This window comes from Apodemus sylvaticus, chromosome 5 (genome assembly GCF_947179515.1).
Source record: "Apodemus sylvaticus chromosome 5, mApoSyl1.1, whole genome shotgun sequence".
NCBI lineage: Eukaryota > Metazoa > Chordata > Mammalia > Rodentia > Muridae > Apodemus > Apodemus sylvaticus.
In genome coordinates this window covers 101,042,588-101,061,735 of record NC_067476.1, presented here as the reverse complement: position 1 = coordinate 101,061,735, position 19,148 = coordinate 101,042,588, and the positions used below count along the sequence as shown (strand labels likewise).

At 45.3% G+C, this 19,148-nt stretch overlaps 1 protein-coding gene across 4 annotated transcripts in view; it reads right to left on the bottom strand.

Moving 5' to 3' along the window:
* The window catches only part of Eif2ak4 (eukaryotic translation initiation factor 2 alpha kinase 4), a 90,544-nt gene that overhangs the window by 27,833 nt on the left and 43,563 nt on the right, over positions 1-19,148 (bottom strand). For all 4 annotated transcript variants that reach the window (XM_052183222.1, XM_052183218.1, XM_052183221.1 and 1 more), the window contains 9 exons: positions 16,627-17,054; positions 15,601-15,670; positions 12,622-12,705; positions 11,209-11,331; positions 8,085-8,189; positions 6,182-6,239; positions 5,343-5,422; positions 4,140-4,241; positions 1,909-1,962 (listed from right to left, as the gene is read on the bottom strand). In XM_052183222.1, the coding sequence (XP_052039182.1) occupies positions 1,909-1,962; positions 4,140-4,241; positions 5,343-5,422; positions 6,182-6,239; positions 8,085-8,189; positions 11,209-11,331; positions 12,622-12,705; positions 15,601-15,670; positions 16,627-17,054 (1,104 nt within the window). The remainder of the gene's footprint in view (positions 1-1,908; positions 1,963-4,139; positions 4,242-5,342; positions 5,423-6,181; positions 6,240-8,084; positions 8,190-11,208; positions 11,332-12,621; positions 12,706-15,600; positions 15,671-16,626; positions 17,055-19,148) is intronic.

Below are 19,148 nucleotides of genomic sequence, written 5' to 3'. Positions count from 1 at the left end.
CACAGATTTGTGCATAAATGTAACTGGAGTATTTCTTGAAAGGGAGAGGCACCTTTTATATCTCTTGTCACCAACAATCAAAAATATCCTTAACTAAGCAACTCACACAGAAGCTGAGCTTGGTCTTATAACTACAAATGACTGTAATAAAGAGAGATCTAGAAAGCACCAAAGAGCCCATGCCTGATGTAGTCTTCCGAAGCACCAGCAGCCCCTCTACCACACAGCTCATCGGTCCTCGCTCTCCCTCCATTTGTGTTCTTTACTGATTCTAGTCCCTGGAATCCTCTTGCTTTACACTGTTGCTATGCCTCCATAGTAGAGAACCCTCTGGACCAGCACAAGCCTCTAAAAGGCTCCCTAAGGACTCTTTTTCTTTCTAGACAGTCTACTCAGTCTATAAGTATATAGCCTACCTGGCCTAGAACTTGATATACATAGATTATGCTTGAGCTTCCTCAAGGCTGGGATTAAAGACATGAACCAACACACCTGTTCCTTCGTGATTCTTTTTTTTTTTTAATTTTTTAATTTAAAAAATTTTTTAAAATTTCCTTCATGATTCTTAATCCTGTAGTTTAGAACAAAAATGCTGGCAGAATATCTGAGAACAGAAATTTTCAGTTTTTAGATGGATTTTATTAAACATCTCTAATGTATCTTTAAAATACCCTTCTGGTCGGTGTGGTAGAAGCAGAGGCAAGTGTGTCTGTGAGTTCAAGGCTAGCCTAGTCTACATGTAGAGAGGTCCTAGCTATAAAGAGAGCATTTAAGGTTATGACACTCAAAAACACAGTCAATGACTAATTCAAATGGAAAATAGCAGCTAACAAGATAAACATAACAGGTAACGGCCTATTTTCTAATACTTCTTCACTAATTAAATAGAGGTGGCCAAATGAGCCCTGTTAGCCTTAAACAGTGTCATGCTAAACACCATCGACGTACAGAAGCTTACTTCAACAGAATACAAAGATACTAACAGTCCCTAACTCTTACAGATGTGCAGTGGAATGGCCATGCACACATGCAGCCAATAAGTTGCAAATGTTGACATGTTCTGTTTATGTTCCTGTTCTCAACACTGATAGTTTAAATAAGAAACTTTTGCCCTGACTATCACTGTCAATAACAGTCAGCGTAAGGAAGAACTTTCCCTATGACAGGTGTATTAACGAGTGAAGGTTTCACCACAGCAAACAACTATTAGAAGAAAGGAATACCAGAGAGGGCACACTGCTCACTTAGGAACTCTCATATTATCTGGGTGCCAGTGTTAGCTTAAGATGAAATACTCACATGCAAAACACACACACACACACACACACACACACACACACACACACACACACACACACTCACTCTGATAGTTATGGTGTATGTGAGAATTTATCTTGCTTTGAAATACTGTACCAGCTACTGCTTGGTGGTGGAACATTTGCCTAGCATGTCAGGACCTGGGTCTGATTCCCCAGGCCTATGAAACCAAACAATTCCAAAACCTTTTTACAGCAGGCCACCTGGGGAGCATAGTCCTTTCTGCACAACCTGAATTACTTCAACCATGAAACAGAGATTATAATTTATAAGTCCTAAGTTTTATCTAAAGCAGTTTGCTGTAAAAGCATTTCCTCCTAGCTAAGCCAGTGGTCCAAGTAACACTTGAAGGCACAATTGAACATACAAAAGAGCTCTGGAGTAGGCTAGTGCTGTCAGACCTTGGTCTTTTTATAGTGCATCTCAAGCCTAGTAACATCTTAAGAGCTCCTCCATCTTTTGATATTTTCCCCACGGTGGTGTTCCTCGAATACAAGAGAACAAGTGGCAGAAGATTACTAATTGAAAACCAAGAGAAACATTAATTAAAACCCAAGACTGAAGACCAGCAATTAAAGCCTCAGCAATTACCTGCTTGGTATGCTCTCCATCATCGAAGTCGTCTGGAAACTTGGGCGACTCGGGCTAAAAGAGTATTATATTCAAATCAGCAAGCGCTTGGCAGGCTGCCAGAGGCAAAGCTTTTATTCAGCACAGTAAGATAACCGAAGAGCAAATTAAAATTTGCTAACATTGCACCTTCTCCACGCCCAGTGCTCACTCTCTCTTCAGTATAGTCTGTTAATGCAAATGTTACCCAAATGATGGCCTTGGTTATGCAAATCATTCTCTTTAAGTTTAAATAAAAGATAATTTAAATAAGAGACCTTTGCCATAACTGTAATTGTCAATAGAACTCAGCATAAGGAATAAAATAAATGTAAGGGTTTCATAGAAACACAAAGCAGTTTAGTGAAATGCATGGAGAAAAGGGCATGAAATCATCAACATAAGAGGTGGGGCGGGAGGTGGCGGCAGGAGGGTCACTGGCATCTTCAGACACAGCCAAGTCAGAGCTCAGCCAAGGCTGCCTGACTTAGAAACAAACAATCCAAAAGGAACAGGCAAATTCAGGTAGCACCAAATCCAAATTCCACTCATTCCCCCAAGACCCTGCTTTTCTGATAGCTACAAGATTAACTGATAGTCTACATATTTCTGAAATGAAAACACAATTTCAGATTACAGAAAGGGACTTCCTCAAGCACATCCTCATCTAGGCCCATCCCAACTAAGGTGAATGCAGAATCACCCTCGGTTCATCTATGCCTCACCAACTGCTACCCACACACTGCTGTCAAAAGTACTTCAACTGCTCCCCAAAGTATCCACAGAGCATCCTCACTGTGTGCACTGCTGACTCACAGGGACATCCTCACTGTGTGCACTGCTGACTCACAGGGACATCCTCAGTGTGTGCACTGCTGACTCACAGGGACATCCTCAGTGTGTGCACTGCTGACTCACAGGGACATCCTCACTGTGTGCACTGCTGACTCACAGGGACATCCTCACTGTGTGCACTGCTGACTCACAGGGACATCCTCACTGTGTGCACTGCTGACTCACAGGGACATCCTCAGTGTGTGCACTGCTGACTCACAGGGACATCCTCAGTGTGTGCACTGCTGACTCACAGGGACATCCTCAGTGTGTGCACTGCTGACTCACAGGGACATCCTCACTGTGTGCACTGCTGACTCACAGGGACATCCTCACTGTGTGCACTGCTGACTCACTTGTCTGCTTGCTGTCTATTAGCATGCTGTGTGGACAGGGTCTTGCTAATGCACAGTCCAGGCTGGCCTTGAGTTCATGCTGCTTCTCTTACACACTGGGACTGTGGGCATGCCCCACCATGCCTGGCTTGCTCTATGTGATTTAACTTAAATTCTTAGGCTTGCCTTTGCTCCCTAAGGATGAGAAAGGCTCTCCAGACCTCGGGCTCATGAGTAACAGTCCAAACTGCCCAGACTTCACTTTCTACTTTCTTAATGCCCCGTTGTCATGGGCACCTGGTCTGGGCACCCTATAATACTCATCCCTATTAGCACAAACAGCAACTGAGGCAAGGGTTTGTCTCAAGAACAAGAATCTCACTGGCGAAAACAGCTTAAGTGACTGATATGTGTCACGTTTAGCAAATTCTCTACCAGAAGCCTGTCTCCAGACTTCAGATCCATTTTAACCTCTGGTCATTCAGATTTGCTTTAGGCATAACAAAACCAGATCTACTCAATATAAACGTTTATGTTTTGGAAGGGGTAAGAAGCTAAGTTGGGAAGGTCATGTAGCCTAGGCTGGCTTGCCTCAAACAAACAAAACTGTTCCGCATCACTGGGCATGTTGGCCGGTGTGTTTTCTTGTACTAGAACCCAGAACAACATAGGCTGACAATCTTTAGTTACCAAAACTGCTATGTTGGCAACTTAGATGAGGCAATACTCCTTGTCCCAAAGACACTTCACTGAACGACAGAACTGATTATCTTACCCTGAATTAGCCAATGAGTCATTAAAAAGAGGGCACAGCCAGGCTTGGAACCATGCATCTGCAATCCCAGCATTCAGAGGGTAAGACAGGGGCATTTCATGTTTCAGGCTAGCCTAGGCTATTGGCTAAGACCATTTTTTTTTTTAAATCAACAAATGATAGCCTCTTCTATATTATAAATACCAGGAAAAAGTCTTGCTTTGAATTCTGATCTCTACATGAGACTGAGGATACTGGAAATTTATTCATCAAACGTATCTGACACCCACATCTCGAAGTTGGTTGAGAACGAAAATTCTTTCTGAGGCAGTCACCATTGGGTGATAGGACATCTCAAAGAAGATAATTCCCAGGCTGAAGAGATCCACTTTCTGTGGGGAAGAACAGAAATTCCCTTTAGAGAGTTCTGATATTAAAATGGCATTTCCAGGAGCTTGGGAGTTTAGTTGGGAAATCTGAAGATCTGTTCTGAAACAAGTTTTTAGGCCTATAATTTTAAAAGCAAATCATCTAAAATTTTCACCCAGAAATGACTGTCACAGTCAATCTAACATGTCTGTCTCTATATATAGTTATCATCCCTTCCCCCTCCTTCCCTTCTCTCCCTCTCTCTGGTAAGAACATTTGAGATCTAGTCTCTTGCAATGTTTAAATGATTGTACATTATTATCACAGTAGCTGCCCCGCTGTACAGAATGCAGTCATCTTACCAAGACCCTTTCTTGATGCTATTCCATTACTCCAGCCTTTCCCCTCTCTGGCATGCTCTACCATGGCTTGTCAGTGCTACTGACAGGACCATGCCTGTCACATGCCAGGCAAGCCTCCTATGACTGAGCCACACCCCTAGCCCTCACATATCTTTGCCCATCCTTTATTCTAAGTGGCATCCTTGTATGAGTTTCAGGTGTGGCTTGATGACGGAGCACCCGCTGGAATGTGCAAGGCCCTTGGTGTTGGATGCCCAGAGCTGAAGAGAGTGATTCTGAATGCCTGCTAGGCCCCATTACTGCCGTGCTACTCAATCCCGTTCTTCACAGGCCTCCTCCTAACTTAGAGCATTTCTCTTATTGTTTCCTTGCTCATCATGGGCTCCACCAGCGGCAGCACTGGGTCAGCTCTCTGAGGGCTGCGAACACAGCGGTTACTCCAGCAGCAGCTGCCTTGCTCCCTATGTACCTGAGCTGGGGAGGGGAACAGCATAGAAGTTAACTCACACAGTACTAATGGAGAGAGGAACTGCCAACTTCTGCAGCAATGGTGCCAGCTGCAGTTGCTGCCCGTGGGCACTGCTGCATGCTCTGCCTAGAATGACAGTTCCTACTTCAGCTAGTCACTAAACCCTACATGTTAGTCTTGATGGTCATACTTGTAACTTACTCTGAGACACCACTCCACCCCAAACACACACACACACACACACACACACACACACTCTCTCTCTCTCTCTCTCTCTCTCTCTCTCTCTGTACCTGGTTGTATGCAGACTTGGTGCTTCCTTGGACCTCAGGGCTTACATACAGAGCAGTGCCAACCATGCCAGTCAAGTGGCCTATGGAGGAGAGGAGGAGAGCATTCCAGCTGGGGTCCAAGTTATTCCTGGATTGCTATTTCAGTGCTCAGGACTGACCCCAGGGCCTTGTGCATGCTGGGTGAGTGGCAGTGAATGACACGCTTAGCTCCAGAGAAATTACATTGAAAACCAAAGGGCTTCCTCCTAACGCCTAGTTATATTTATTTATTTGTGTGGGTGTGTGTTCTCTGTGGCATGTATGTGAGGGTAAGAGGACAGCTTGTGGGAGCTCATTGTCTCCTTCCAACCGTGGGACCGAGAGGCTGAACTCAGGTCCTCAGGTTCGGTGGCAAGCAACTTTACTTGCTGAGCCATCTCATTCGCCCACAAAAGAGCCACCCCTGGGAGGAAAGTGAACACTGCACAGATGATTGGTCTATGCTCTAGCCTATCCACACAGCCTCTGCTTACACAGAGGTCTCTGCTAACATAGGAAGGCTAGGACTAGATAAGACCCCAGGAAAGGCCAGGTCTTGAGGTAACCTTACAGTACCAATTGGAGTTGGTCAAAGCACAGCTTTGGGCTCCCAGGAGACCACCTATTGTTCTACTAATGATAGCGCTTATGTTTAAGAATAATTAGCATAGTAAAAGGAAAAACCTTAAACGTCCATAAAAACTATTTAAAGAATAATTTCAATTTGTTTCAGAATAAAGTCTTTATAAGTAAAAGGCAGATTTCAGGTTGAGAAGTTTTATGGTCTCCTTTTAAACATATGGATGAAATAAAGTCTTTACCTGAAGGGTCTGACTTAATCACATGATCACCTGCCTGGTCGTCCTGTTTTCCTTCAGCCTAAAACACAAGGGTGCAGATTAAGACCTTAGAGCGATCCACAGCATTGGCTCCTCTGTTTCTAAATGAAGGCTGAAAAGCCAGGGTAATAATTAACACGGTAATTATTACCATGTCTTTTTGACTAAACGCAATTTACTTATTTTTTTATATTTAGTTAACCCATTCATGCAAGACTCAAAGGAAACCCAGTGAAAGCAACAGAAGATGAATTCACTGGACGGCTCTCTTCAGGCCTGAAACGCCCAGACTTTTATAGAAACTACTTATGTTCATCCCACAAACTCCAGGACAGAATCTGTTTATCAGGAAGCACGAGAGAATTTTAAAAAGTGACAAACATTGTTCTACTTTTTCTAGTGCCACAGCCTCATCCACGTCAGTTTTGCTATTTTTCCCCCTAAAGGCAGGTCACTACCTTGGCCTCATTGTCTCTTGCTGAAGCACACCCTGGGCAGTTTCGCCCTCTTCCCCACACCTTAATGATCACACGCTAAACCAAGTCTGGTGGTTTGAATGAGATATCCTCATGAGTCTTCAGCACTTGAATACTTGGTCTCTACTTGGTGGCTATTTGGTGGGGGGAGGGGAGGGGGGGTAGGAGAGGTGGCCTTGCAGGAGGACACGCTCCAGGTGCTGTCACTCGCTTCTGGTTCTCCTTTGCTGCTAAGTCTTTGAAGCAGGTCCTAGAATCCACACATACAGGCGAGGCATGAGTTCTGACCATGGCACAAGCGCCAGGGCACAAGGCTGTGCGTGCAGACTGGTGAGACTGTAGAGCCTCTCCCTTACTTCTTTAGTTGGGAACAACATCTTGCCATTGAAAAGTGTTTTAGCACTGGTCTTGAACTTGTGGTGGTCCTCCTGCCTCTGCGTCTGAGAGCTGGGATGACAGGCACCCTCCTCCCCCCCAGCTCCTTTCTGCCTCTCACACTCCGCTCCTAATGTTGTCTACTAAATTAGCCCTGACGCTCCTTCTTGTCACCCTCTAAATTTTTCTGGCCATCTTTGAATGAGCTGCACTTACTACAGATCATGGGACCTAAAAGCTAGCTTATGATAATTAAATCGAGCCCTGGCACTCAAACCTGTCCAACTTTTCAAAGACTTCCTCTTTATACATCGACCTTTCTACACTTCACAGTTTCAGCCAGTCAGAACATGGGATGTTCAAATAACCAAGTTTGCTCGCCCCAGGCTGTTAGCTTATGTTGATCTTTGTCCTGGTCCTGCTACGCCCTACCTTGGACTTTGGTCTGCTGACTCCTACTGACCTTACAGGACCCATCTGGGGTGCCACTGTTTTATGTAGTTTTTATTTTCCTTTGGGTGATGGGTCTCATCATGTGGCCCAGGTTGGTCTTGAACACCCAGGTTAAATGCTTCAACAGTGCCATGGCACTGGGTCTACAACATTTCCTGTCCTGCATGGCCACGCATCTCCTCCTCTCTTTGCTCTCACCTCACTATTTCTTACCCGTCACATTAATTAGCTCTATATGCTAAACTACAGTAATGTCAGAGTCAGTGTTTGTCCAGGACTAAGACTTACCTTTGCAAACCCGTGGAAAGTTCCTCAGATGCAAAGCTTGTCAAATGCCTAGTAAGGAAACCCAACTGCCAAATTATTTCATAAAGCATCATATGCCTTTTACCTAAACATTGCTCATAAACCAATAACTCCATGCCCTCAGCTTCAGAGCCTTGCAGCCTGTCCCTTCAGACTTTCCTCACAGTCGAGGAAGACATGGCAGAGCACAGGAGAGCACATCCCATCTCGGTGTCCAGGATTATTAAGGCACACAGGTCATTTACAGGCACAGCCTAATTTAAAAAAATACTCACAGCAAAAGCCAGATGGTCTGTCGCCAAGCCAAAATCACCTATTTTCACATGGTCATCAGAATCCAAAAAAATGTTGACAGGCTTCAAATCCCGGTGAATCATTCCCTGTTGGAAGACAATGAAGAATCTAACAACTGCTTCCCACACAGAGGTCAGCACAGTGTTTCCCAGTTTTAAAGGCTGAGGGTTGTGATGACAACTGGATGAGTCTTCTCCCATGGACTTCCTGATCTCTGGAATGTCCTGTGACCTCTGACCTCTACACTGGTGGTCCCGAGCAGGAGCAACTCCCAGGCTCTGCTCCCCAGCTCCCCAGAGCCTCATGTTGTCGCGTTGTCTTTCCCTGCCCTGCTCAGGCCCCACTTTCCTTCCTCGCCGGTTGTCCTTTGCTCTCCCTCGGCCTGCCACACTCTTGGACTCGTCCACTCATTCCAGCTGCACCAACATCTACTTGTTCGGCCTCTCTCGTGGGCCTTGCACACTATTCTAACAATTCAAGTCTGTGCCACCAGCTCTCAGGAGGCGCTCAATGACAGCAGCACAGGAGTCCTGCTTTCTCCTCTGCGTGAGGGCTCAGCATGCTTACTGTTCCACAGAGACGATGCTAAGTGTAACAAACACTCTCCTTTGCCTTGCATATGTCGAAGGCACACACCGTGCGGGAGGTGCTCGTCTGGCTCTGAGAACAGCGTCCCTTTCGAGCATGGGTTTGCCACACGTGTGCCTCTCTGTGCAGGTGATGCACAGAGCGAGGGCTAATGGTGGCCCCTTACAATTCCCTTTTATTTTCTACCTTGCAAATTATACCATGTAGATTTCATGGCTTCTCAATATTAACAAGGCACAGTGTTAAACATTTTGAAGTTCCAAAAATTGAAGCAGAGGGAAAAAAGCCCCATTGTTAGGTAATTCCACGTTTAAGATATGAGCACTGTCTCACTCTGAAGCCAGGCTGAGAGCATTCGCCTTGAACCAACTTCTAGCTTTAAACTGACATTTCTACACACTGCTAAGCTGTGTCACTGAGCCCCACCACCCTCTGCTAGGCAGCTCCCCAGCTCCTCCCAGTTCCTTGGAAGCACAGCCTCAAGTTGCCTGAGACAGACCTGTATGAATGAACCACACTCACTCCACACTCAGTGTCATCAAAGGGCCATCTGCTGGGGAATGGTTCTAATGCCCCCAAACGGGGAATCTGCATGTCCAAATGCTGAGGGTCCCTGTCCCCATTTGTTTTTTGATTGATCAATAAAGAGCCAATGACCAATGGCTGGGCAGAGAGAGAGGGGGGAGAGGAGAGGGGAAAGGAGAGGAGAGAGGGGGGAGAGGAGAGAGGGGAGGGGAGAGGGAAGAGGGGGAAGAGGAGAGAGGAGAGAGGGGAGAAGGAAAAGGGGAGAGGGGAGAGAGGAGAGAGGAAAGGGGAGAGGGGAGAGGGGAGAGAGGAGAGAGGAAAGGGGGGAGGGGAGAGGGGAGAAGGGGGAGAGGGAGGAGAGGGGGAAAGAAGGGGAAAAGGGAGAGGAGGGAGAGGAGAGGGGAGAAGGGACAGAAGGGGGAGAGGGGGGAGGGGCGAGAGAGGGGGAAAGGAGGGAGAGAGAGAGGGAGGGGAAGAGAGAGGGGGGAGAGAGAGAGCGGGGGGGGGGGGAAGGAAACACAGGGAGAGAATGTATCTTGGCCAGAAGAAGGGAATAGGACGGACCAGGCCTGGAAGGAACAGGTGGGAACAATGGCTAAAATGCAGGCACAGAAGGAAAGTGGCCCCAGAGGGGCTGCCCAGAGCATCTTGGACACAAACATAAGGGTGGCACCCAGAAGTAGCCAGGGCAACAGATACAATACAGATTTAAGAGGTGTTAAGTTAGGAATGACACAGGGGAGAATGTGCTGGCTGCAGGGAGGGCTAGACATGCCCAGCATTGAGCTAGTTGAGGCATAACAAAATTTGTGTGTGTGAGTGTTTTTCATTCGGGAATCCAGAGAGCTCCTGGGCGGGTTGCAGCATGTGCACCACCCACCAGGAGCCAAAGTAGTTAACTAATTCATCACTACAATCATCCTCAACACTTTGTACATGTCCAGATGTCTTCCTTACAGAGGTGTGGGCAGACATAAAGGGTCAGTGAGCAAATATTTTGGTGCTCTTAGGCTATGTGGTGATGACAGACATCATGACCAGCAAGGCGGTTCCTTGCCACAAAGCCTGATAACCAGAGTTTAATTCATGCAATTCCCATGGTAAAAGGAAAGAAAATTGTCCTCTGACCTCCACATGCGCATAGTGGCATTCATCGGCCCACACGGTTGTACAAATAAACAGATAATTGTGAAAAGGCTACTTCACCACACCCATAGCTCCTCCCTTGTTCTGTTTTGTATGCTTGTTCTCCATTTTCTGATTTTTAATATAAGTTTATTACAAGTTTGTGTAATTTACATAAGCCAGGAAGATGGTTCAGTAGGTAGAGTATTTGCTATGAAAGCATGAAGACCTGAATTCAACATTCACATAAAAGCTGGGTACAGCGAGTGGCAGCCAGGCAGGTCCTGAGAGCCAGTTTAGCTGGAACGGCAAGCTCCTTGTTGAGCAAGAGACCTGGTCTCAAAAAACAAAACAAAACAAAAAAAAAAGGAGCAACAAAAGAAGACACCTGTTTTAGTTACTTTTCTTTTGATCAAGGCAACTTATGGAAAAGAAAGAGTTAAACTGGGCTTAAAGTCTATGCCCATCAAGGCAGGGAGTTCGGCAGCAGGCAGGCAGGCAGGCAGGCAGGCAGGCAGGCATGGTGCTGAGATAGTAGCTGAGAGCTTACATCCTCATCTATAAACTACAAGGAAGAGAAAGCAACCTGGGAATGACAGAGGCTTCTGAGACCTCAAAGCCTCCCCAGTGACACACCTCCTCCAACAAGGCCCTACATCGCAATCCTTCCCAAACAGCTCCACCAACTGGAGACCAAGGATTCAAACGTATGAGCCTGTGGGGCCGTTCCCATCTAACCCACCTACATCCACAAGCACAAGGAGGGTATCTCCCTAACTCCCACAACACATGCACAAATATTCATGCAACAAAATGCACAATTTATGTAAATAGAGGTGTAGAGACATGAGATGTTATAAAGTTTACTTTCTCATGGATATAAGCTAATCCGTCCAGAATCTCTCGGAAAAGCCTCCAGAGCCGGCTGGTGTCTCGGAAGAGCCCCTGGTCGATGGTGTCCCGCAGCGTGCTTTTCTCACAGTACTCCATCTGCGGAGAGGAACACACCAGGGAGAGCCGCTCACCGAAGGCTCGCAAAAAGGAGGGTGCTGCAGTCAATGCGGGCACTCACACTAAAGCCTACGACAGGGATGTCAAACAGTCTTGGAAAGAACTACCTTTTTTTTTTTTAAATGCTAAAAAAAGAAACAAATGAGAATATAAAAAAAAAAAAATCTTGCATGTGCAAGGGGACATTCCAAGCATGCATGAAATACCATCCCCAGAACCCAAATACCCCCTAAAACCTATAGGTGCAAATAAGTATTTAATAATAATACTAATAACCAATAATACTGAAGAATACACTAGGGCACATATACATAATATTAGCAGGTAATAGAACCTTTCCCTCCCTGCCCTGGGATTCATCCCAGGCCCACTTGCATGCCATGCTGGCTGCTTGTTTTTAAAATCCTTTTTTGTATAAAATCCTTGTCATAAACATGAAAACTGAGATTGCAATAAGATGTTATGTTACAAGATTGTTTCCAATCTCAAATTTCCAAGAATAGCTAATTAGCCTAATGATGTCCTTGGCTGTATTTGTACACGAATAACAAATTTGTACATTCTTTGAATGTGGAGAAAAATACTACAAGCATGGACACATTCAAGTAGGGGCTCTGTCTCACCCTTTCTTGGTATAGAAAGAGAGAAAACAATGTGGCACCATCTAAGTCTTAGGCCAATGTGTGAAACTAGCTTTGGGTCCTAGCCAGGGCAAGAGTGGGAAATTCCTCAGGCAGAAGTGTTACTCTGCTTTATACATCAGCCTCCATCCTCATCCTCAGAATCCACAGCGCATTCTGAGCCACCCTCCAGGCCTTACTCAGGGCCCAGCACCCAAGAGTCCACCCACGTCACAGGGCTCGTTAGAGAAAGGACACAGTCAGACAGTTAAGGCATGCCCACTCCTGCATTCATGGGACTCAGACATGGTTGTGAAAAATATTAATAGTTAATTAATCTGTGGGAAACTGAGGCACAAAAGACTAAAGAATTTCATCTGAGCTCACACAGTGACGACAGGTAGATCTAGGATGTGCACTTGCACAGCCTAGGTCCAGGGCTACCTCGTGGTGCCTCATGAAATACTGTAGAAAAAAGGACGGTTCAAGGTTGGGGGAAAGGCTTCCATGCCACAGCTTCCTAGGCAGTCACTCCTTAGCACTGCCAATCGGCCCTCTTTAGTCCACATCCTCGCAGTTCATCATACAACATAACTGCCAACAAGCAACAAGAGGTATCCTATCACGGAGCTGTTCACCAGCCTCTCACCTGGATATAAAGGTAGTGCACAGCCTCGGTTGCCACTGAAGGCTCAGTCTCATGGCTACTGTCCTTTTGATTGCAGTCTTCATCCTAAACCAAGAGGAACACAGAACTCAAACTGAGGGCTGAAACAAGAGCATTATCACCTCCTGTGCATGGCCTCCATCACGTTAGGGGACATCAGCAGAGCAGAGTCCCCTGCTCCACCATCCTTTAGAAGCCTGCAGTACTTAAAGGGAAAGTCTGGTGTGACCAGAAATTCTGCATAGCTTACACACAACGCTGGGATGTTTCGGGAAATATTAAACAACCCACCAGCTCTCCTGCCCCTGACGGGCCACTTCTCTGTCGGTCCTGCTGGCCTGCCAACTCTCCAGCTTCTGACAGGCCATCGCTCCAGCAGGGGAACTGAATACCTCTCACTTCCACACAACACTCCACACACCCCACAATATGCCACCACAACACCTAATTACCCAATAAAATCATGATTCTTAAAGCTTAATTATCCAACCAGATTTATATAACAATAAAATCACAATTTACGAGATGTCAATACAGTAATTTCAGAGCCTTGATAATAATAAAAGCTTTATCCCAATATTTCTAACCTTGTGAAAAATCTTAGCTACTTGTGGCTGGTAAATACCACATAGGTACAGGTCTGAAGCCATCTTGATTCTTCTTCCTTACCCTCTGGCAAACTCCTTCAGTAACTCTTAGCTCCTCTCCCTTTCCCCTATCCAATCACAGACCTCCTCTGCACTACTGTAATTGGACAGGGAAAACCTTGTGACACTGGGAGTTATGGGGCTAGGTAAGATGTGCAATAAGTACTCCTGCTCTGGCCTTACCTTTGAGGACCTACTGATACGAAGGATGGAATGAATACAGGGCGAGCCTGTGGTAACAGATGTCTTCACACTGTCAGAAGGTTCAGTGTCCTTGGGCTGCACCCCTGAACACACCTGAGCTGCTGCTCACGAGTAGCACGTGATATACAGACTGATTCCTCACAAGGCCAACTCGCTTGTCTCCCATAGGTAATTTTTTCTCTAATACCTTTTAAAAAGTCTGTTCCAGGGCTGGAGAGCCCAGACAATAGTTAACGGCTGGGTGGTTTTCGAGTGCTTACTGATCTTGTGGAGGACCTGGGTTCCATTCCCAGCACTCACATCCACCTAACTCTGGATTTCAGGGGATCCAGCGCCCTATAGCCTCCACGGGGCAGCTCCTATGGTGTGCATCACCTCAGACAGAAGCCCATACAGATGCATTCCAATATGTTTTAAAGCCTTTCTTCTGATTTTGTCTAGTTCTGCCTCTATGTGCACGCCTGTGTGTGGGTGTGTACACGGGAGGGCAAGCGCCTGTGGAGGCTGAAGAGGGCACAGGGTTTCCTGAAGCTGGAGAACCAGGCAGCTATGAGCCAGCAGACAGTGCTTGGAATCAGGTCTCTGAAGAATATCACATGCTCTTAACTGCTCTCTGGTCCCCTGACTATAGTTTTTATGAGGAAGAACATTTTTCAACATTTTCCCTTTTCAAAGCAAATTAAGAAAGTTCTCTGGAAATAACTGGATTCAAGTACTAAATTACTTATACTCTCTGTGGAGGTCTGTGGAGATTATTAAACCCTCAATGGTTCTACCCATCAATTACAATGCTCATGGGATGCTGTCTTTAATTGAATCAAACTAGAAGCACAAAGTTGATGCCCATGATAATTAAATGCACAACTAACACTAAAGCAAATATAACTTTTGCTTTAGCAGTTTAGATTATTTATGCTATTATTGTAGCTAACTTTATAATTAAAAAATGAAAGCAACAGAGCTTAAGTGGCTTTTAATTAACAATGCTTACTAAAAACATACTGCCTAATTCCTTCAAATCTTCAAATCTATTGAAATGTGTATTAACAGGGTCTACATGTTAATATCCTGTGAGTGAACTCATAAATGCCAGTGATTATCCTGCTATTCTAAGTAATACAGTGATTACAGACCGCATCGAGTTACAGTGGTCAGCTTACTGCTTCTACTCAGAGCTTGAGGCACCAGCCTGTAGCTCTGAATCCCGACCAGAGAAGGAAACAGGGATACGTGGGATCTGAGAGTCCAGAATATTTGTCAAGCTTTTAAAACCATGAGCCATATGGAGACGTGTGCTTTGTATCACACCTAGTACACATCTAACTGCCTGTCTGGTCTGGGAACTGAGCTCAGTCCCTTTTCAAGGGCAGTATTTGCTCTTAACTCCCCCACCCCCATCTATCTCTCCAGCCCCTGGAAAGGACAAGTTCTACCAATGAAATTTACTTTTACTAAAGTAAGGTGCATTCTGGCCTTCTCTCCTCTTGTCCATAACATCAGAAATAAAACAAGGCTGGCTGTGCTCCTTTAAATTTACTCACCAAACATGGTTAAAACACTGTTCTAGAAGATGGTTTCTCTAACTGAGGATCACGATTAACTGAAGGGAAGATGAACCTAACTCCATGATGAGACTGTAATTTGCTTTCACCTCGATCTCCAACCATAGAAAACATTTCCCAATCCCCTATGAAACTTAAAAAGATTTTTTAGTTTAACTTATTTGTATATATGAGTGCCTGCCTGAGTTTATTTACAGCATGTGTATAGCTGCCTGTGGCGCCCAGAGGACACTGGATGCCCTGGGACTGGGTTTACAGGGTGGGATGGGAACCAAGCCTGCAAGAGCAAGTGCTCTCCTGCTCCTCTGTGAGCCAGTATAAAACTTATAAATTAATATATGTAAATATCAGTATAAATTTATGGTGTGAATAAAAGCCCAAAACACAAATAGGATTTATCTTAAATGAATGGCTGTATTTTTAAACTGATATTCACCTATCAGATTAAGGCTCTGACATCCTGCCTGATGTTTATAACTTTAGATGATGTCATTTCCTTACATATCATGCTCTGAGTGAAACTAGGTAACATCTACTTACATATTTACCTGATTCTGACTTTTACTGTTTTCGTCTTCATTATCAAAGATGATGTCACTGTCAGAATCTGAAGCAGGTCTTAAAAAAGAGAAATAAAGACATTAAACCAACCAACCAACCAACCAACCAACCAACCAACCAACCAACAAGCTGACATTCTTTTTAGTTCACCAGAAAAGCAAAGAAGCTAGAGCATTTTACCACGTGGCGGTCTGACAGAGAATGGCCACTGCAGCTCAGACACTGAATGCTTGCTCTCCAGTCGGTGGAATAGATGTAGGACTTGTTGGACGCCTAAACACAGAACTAACTTACTTACTTTCCTTCCTTCCTTCCTTCCTTCCTTCCTTCCTTCCTTCCTTCCTTCCTTCCTTCCTTCCTTCCTTCCTTCATATCTTTATTTTATATGTGTGGGTTATTTATTTATTTATATCTTTATTTTACATGTAGGGGTGTTTTGCCAGCCTGGACTGTCCACCATATGTATGCTGTGCCTGTGGCGGCCAGAAGGGGGCGTATGATTGAAGTTACACATGGCTAGCAGTCAAGTACTGAAAGCAAAAAGTTCTCAACCACTTCCCAGCCCCCAGCAGAGAACTCCTAAGGAGGAGCTTGATTGTTTCACAAAGTAACTAATTGCTAAGAGTTGTAATAAATTGTATCCAACTGAGTACAATGAAGTAAATTGCTAAGACAACTGCCCTTGGGTCATAATTTCCGGTCTGGTGGGTAGTTTTCAAGACTCTCAAGTGGTCCACATAGTTGGAAGCTGTGATTTAAAGCAGTGGCCTGTGACAAATTTTCTTAAATACATCAAGATAAAGTATTAGAAATCACTTCTGCTTCTCCTTTCTTCTGGCATCTGATGTGGGAAATCTTTAAAACTCCTCTGGGTTACATTTGGCTACTCCCCGAAGGAGGAAGTTTCAATCAGTTTGCTTCTTCCTTAACAGGGTCCACACATTGGGATTCTGAGCACCCCGGTGTGGGCCTACTGGGTTAGGGACCTGAGGTCCTCTACCACAAGCACTTACAGAAAGGACTGCGAGAAGACGCCATCGCGCTCATCCTCGTCCTCCTCGTCGCTGCTCGAGTCCTGCCCGGTGACAGGGAAGCGGGCGCTGGTTGAGCGCTCTGCAGATGTGCTCCACTCCACGGAGCTGCTGAGGATGGGTGGCGGTGCCGCAGCCTCCACGCTGCCCAGTTCCTCAGTGTCGCCTGATGCTTTCCCGCAGGTGGCTGGGCTGTCCTGGGCTTGGGGTGTGGAGTCTGGGGGTGGTGTCCCTGGCACCACCGGGCGCTCGTGCCGCTCGATCCAGGCGTTGTAGTAGCGTACAATGTTCTCATGGTGCAGGCGCGATAGCAGCGTCACCTCGCCCTTGATCCTGCGGAAGTGCCTGCTTGCAGGGTTGATAGGGATGCGCTTCACAGCATAGCAGCAGCCGTCAAGCTTGTTTTGCACCTGCGGGCCAGTAGGGGACAGGACCTGGTCAGATTCGCAGCCCAGAACCTGGCATTTAGACCGAATGGCCCATTTCCTCCCCAGCAGAACGTGTAGTCTGAGAACCCATAATGATAGATAGCTAAGAGCCACAAAGCTTGGTTGCCCCCAAACTAGGGAAAGAGTTCAAGAAATTCAGATGTGTGGATTCCGCTGGGAGACACTAGGAAGAGCAGGACTTTCATCTCTCTGCCTCCTTGTTTCTTTCCTTTTTTTCTCACCCCTCTCTTTTCTCCTCTCTCTTTTTAGAGAAATATCTCACTGTGTAGCCAGGCCTGGAACTTGACATTCTTCTACTTCAGAGCTGGGATTACTGGAATACACACTTTCTTTTGTTTTTTAGGCAGGGTCTCATACAGCCAAGGCTGGCCTCAAACTCCCTATGGAGATAGGCCAGCCTTAGACTCTGCATCCTCCTGCCTCCATCTTCTGAGTGCTGGGATTGCAGCCATGGACCACGGTGCTTGTCTCAATCATTTCTTTCATTATCAATAAGTATAACGTTTTCTTTAAAATTAGGTTAACATATGGAGCCATAAGTTTTATTTAGTAACAATTACTTCCCATTTTTCTGTTGTTATGTAGGCTAAATATATATCAAAATACATTTTAGTTTTAAAGTAAAATTAATTTTCTAAAGCCAGTGTAAATTTTCATCTGATAATTTTATTTTCTTAATATTCAAAGTCACTAAAGATGGATGAAACTCCAGAAATTTTAGCAAACCTCAAATGAAATTTTTTAATGAAAAGTTATTTTACGAAGAATTTCTAAGGCCATGTAAATTTGGGGGAGATATTCGACTTCCTTGAGACACAGTTTTCTTACCTACGTGACATTTATATATTTTCATTGCTAGGCTGAATGGGGACACTAAGGGACACATGAGAACATATGGAGAAAGAAGACTCTCACAGTCCCAACAGCAGCAATTAGCATTGATGCGCATGTCGCCCATTGATTTTTGTCACCCAACTAAGATTCAAAACTGATGATATAAAATCAAGCAATAAAAATAGGAGTGCAATGAACCAACAGAAGCCGTCTCCAGGGCCAGTGTGCTCATACACTATCCCTCCCCGAGGGCGCCATGGGTTTGACTCAATTAACTGTACCAGGTTTTCCTTTACATTTATATAAGAGTTAATGCATGAAAAACTCCTAGCAATTCATTTGTCCAAATGAGGACATGCTCGTTAGTGGAGGGCAACTGCTGAAGAGGCCTGGTCGTGAGCCAGGCTGCGAGACTCAGTTGGACTCAGTTGGCAGTCTGGAGAGGGGATGAGAGCCGGGGGTTCTCAAGAGGAGAAAGGAGGGCCTGGGAGATAAAGATGCCCTTGGTACAGCAGCTCACTGACCATCTTTAAGATTCTGTAAATAAGGAAGGGTTACAAGGGCCCTGTCCAAAAAAGACAAGGAAAGAAAGAAATGAAGTTTGTTAGTGTTCTGAATTCAAAAATCTAAAACCAGACATGCAGTTAGTAAAAATGACACTGAATTATGACTCCTCCTAAAGCTATGAGTTTTCTTGTAGGAGAGCTGCCTTGCTAAAGGCTGGCCTTTTTTTACTGTGGGAAGGCTAGTTGTTGTTTTGGTTGAGAGGCCTATACTTCTATGATGGCTATGTAATCCTAACACAGGGAGATGCAGGCAAGAGGGCCACGGGCTTAGGGTTGTCCTTAGCCATACTGAGTTTGAGGACAGCCTGGGCTATATAATTCTCAAAAACCTGCCAGGGATATAGCTCATGTAGAGTGCTTGCCAAACACAAAAGGTTTTACCTGGGTTAGGGTTAGGGTTAGGGTTTTATCTGGGTTTGGGTTAGGGTTAGGGTTAGGGTTAGGGTTAGGGTTAGGGTTTTATCTGGGTTAGGGTTAGGGTTAGGGTTTTATCTGGGTTTGGGTTAGGGTTAGGGTTTTATCTGGGTTAGGGTTAGGGTTTTATCTGGGTTAGGGTTAGGGTTAGGGTTTTATCTGGGTTTGGGTTAGGGTTAGGGTTAGGGTTAGGGTTAGGGTTTTATCTGGGTTTGGGTTAGGGTTAGGGTTTATCTGGGTT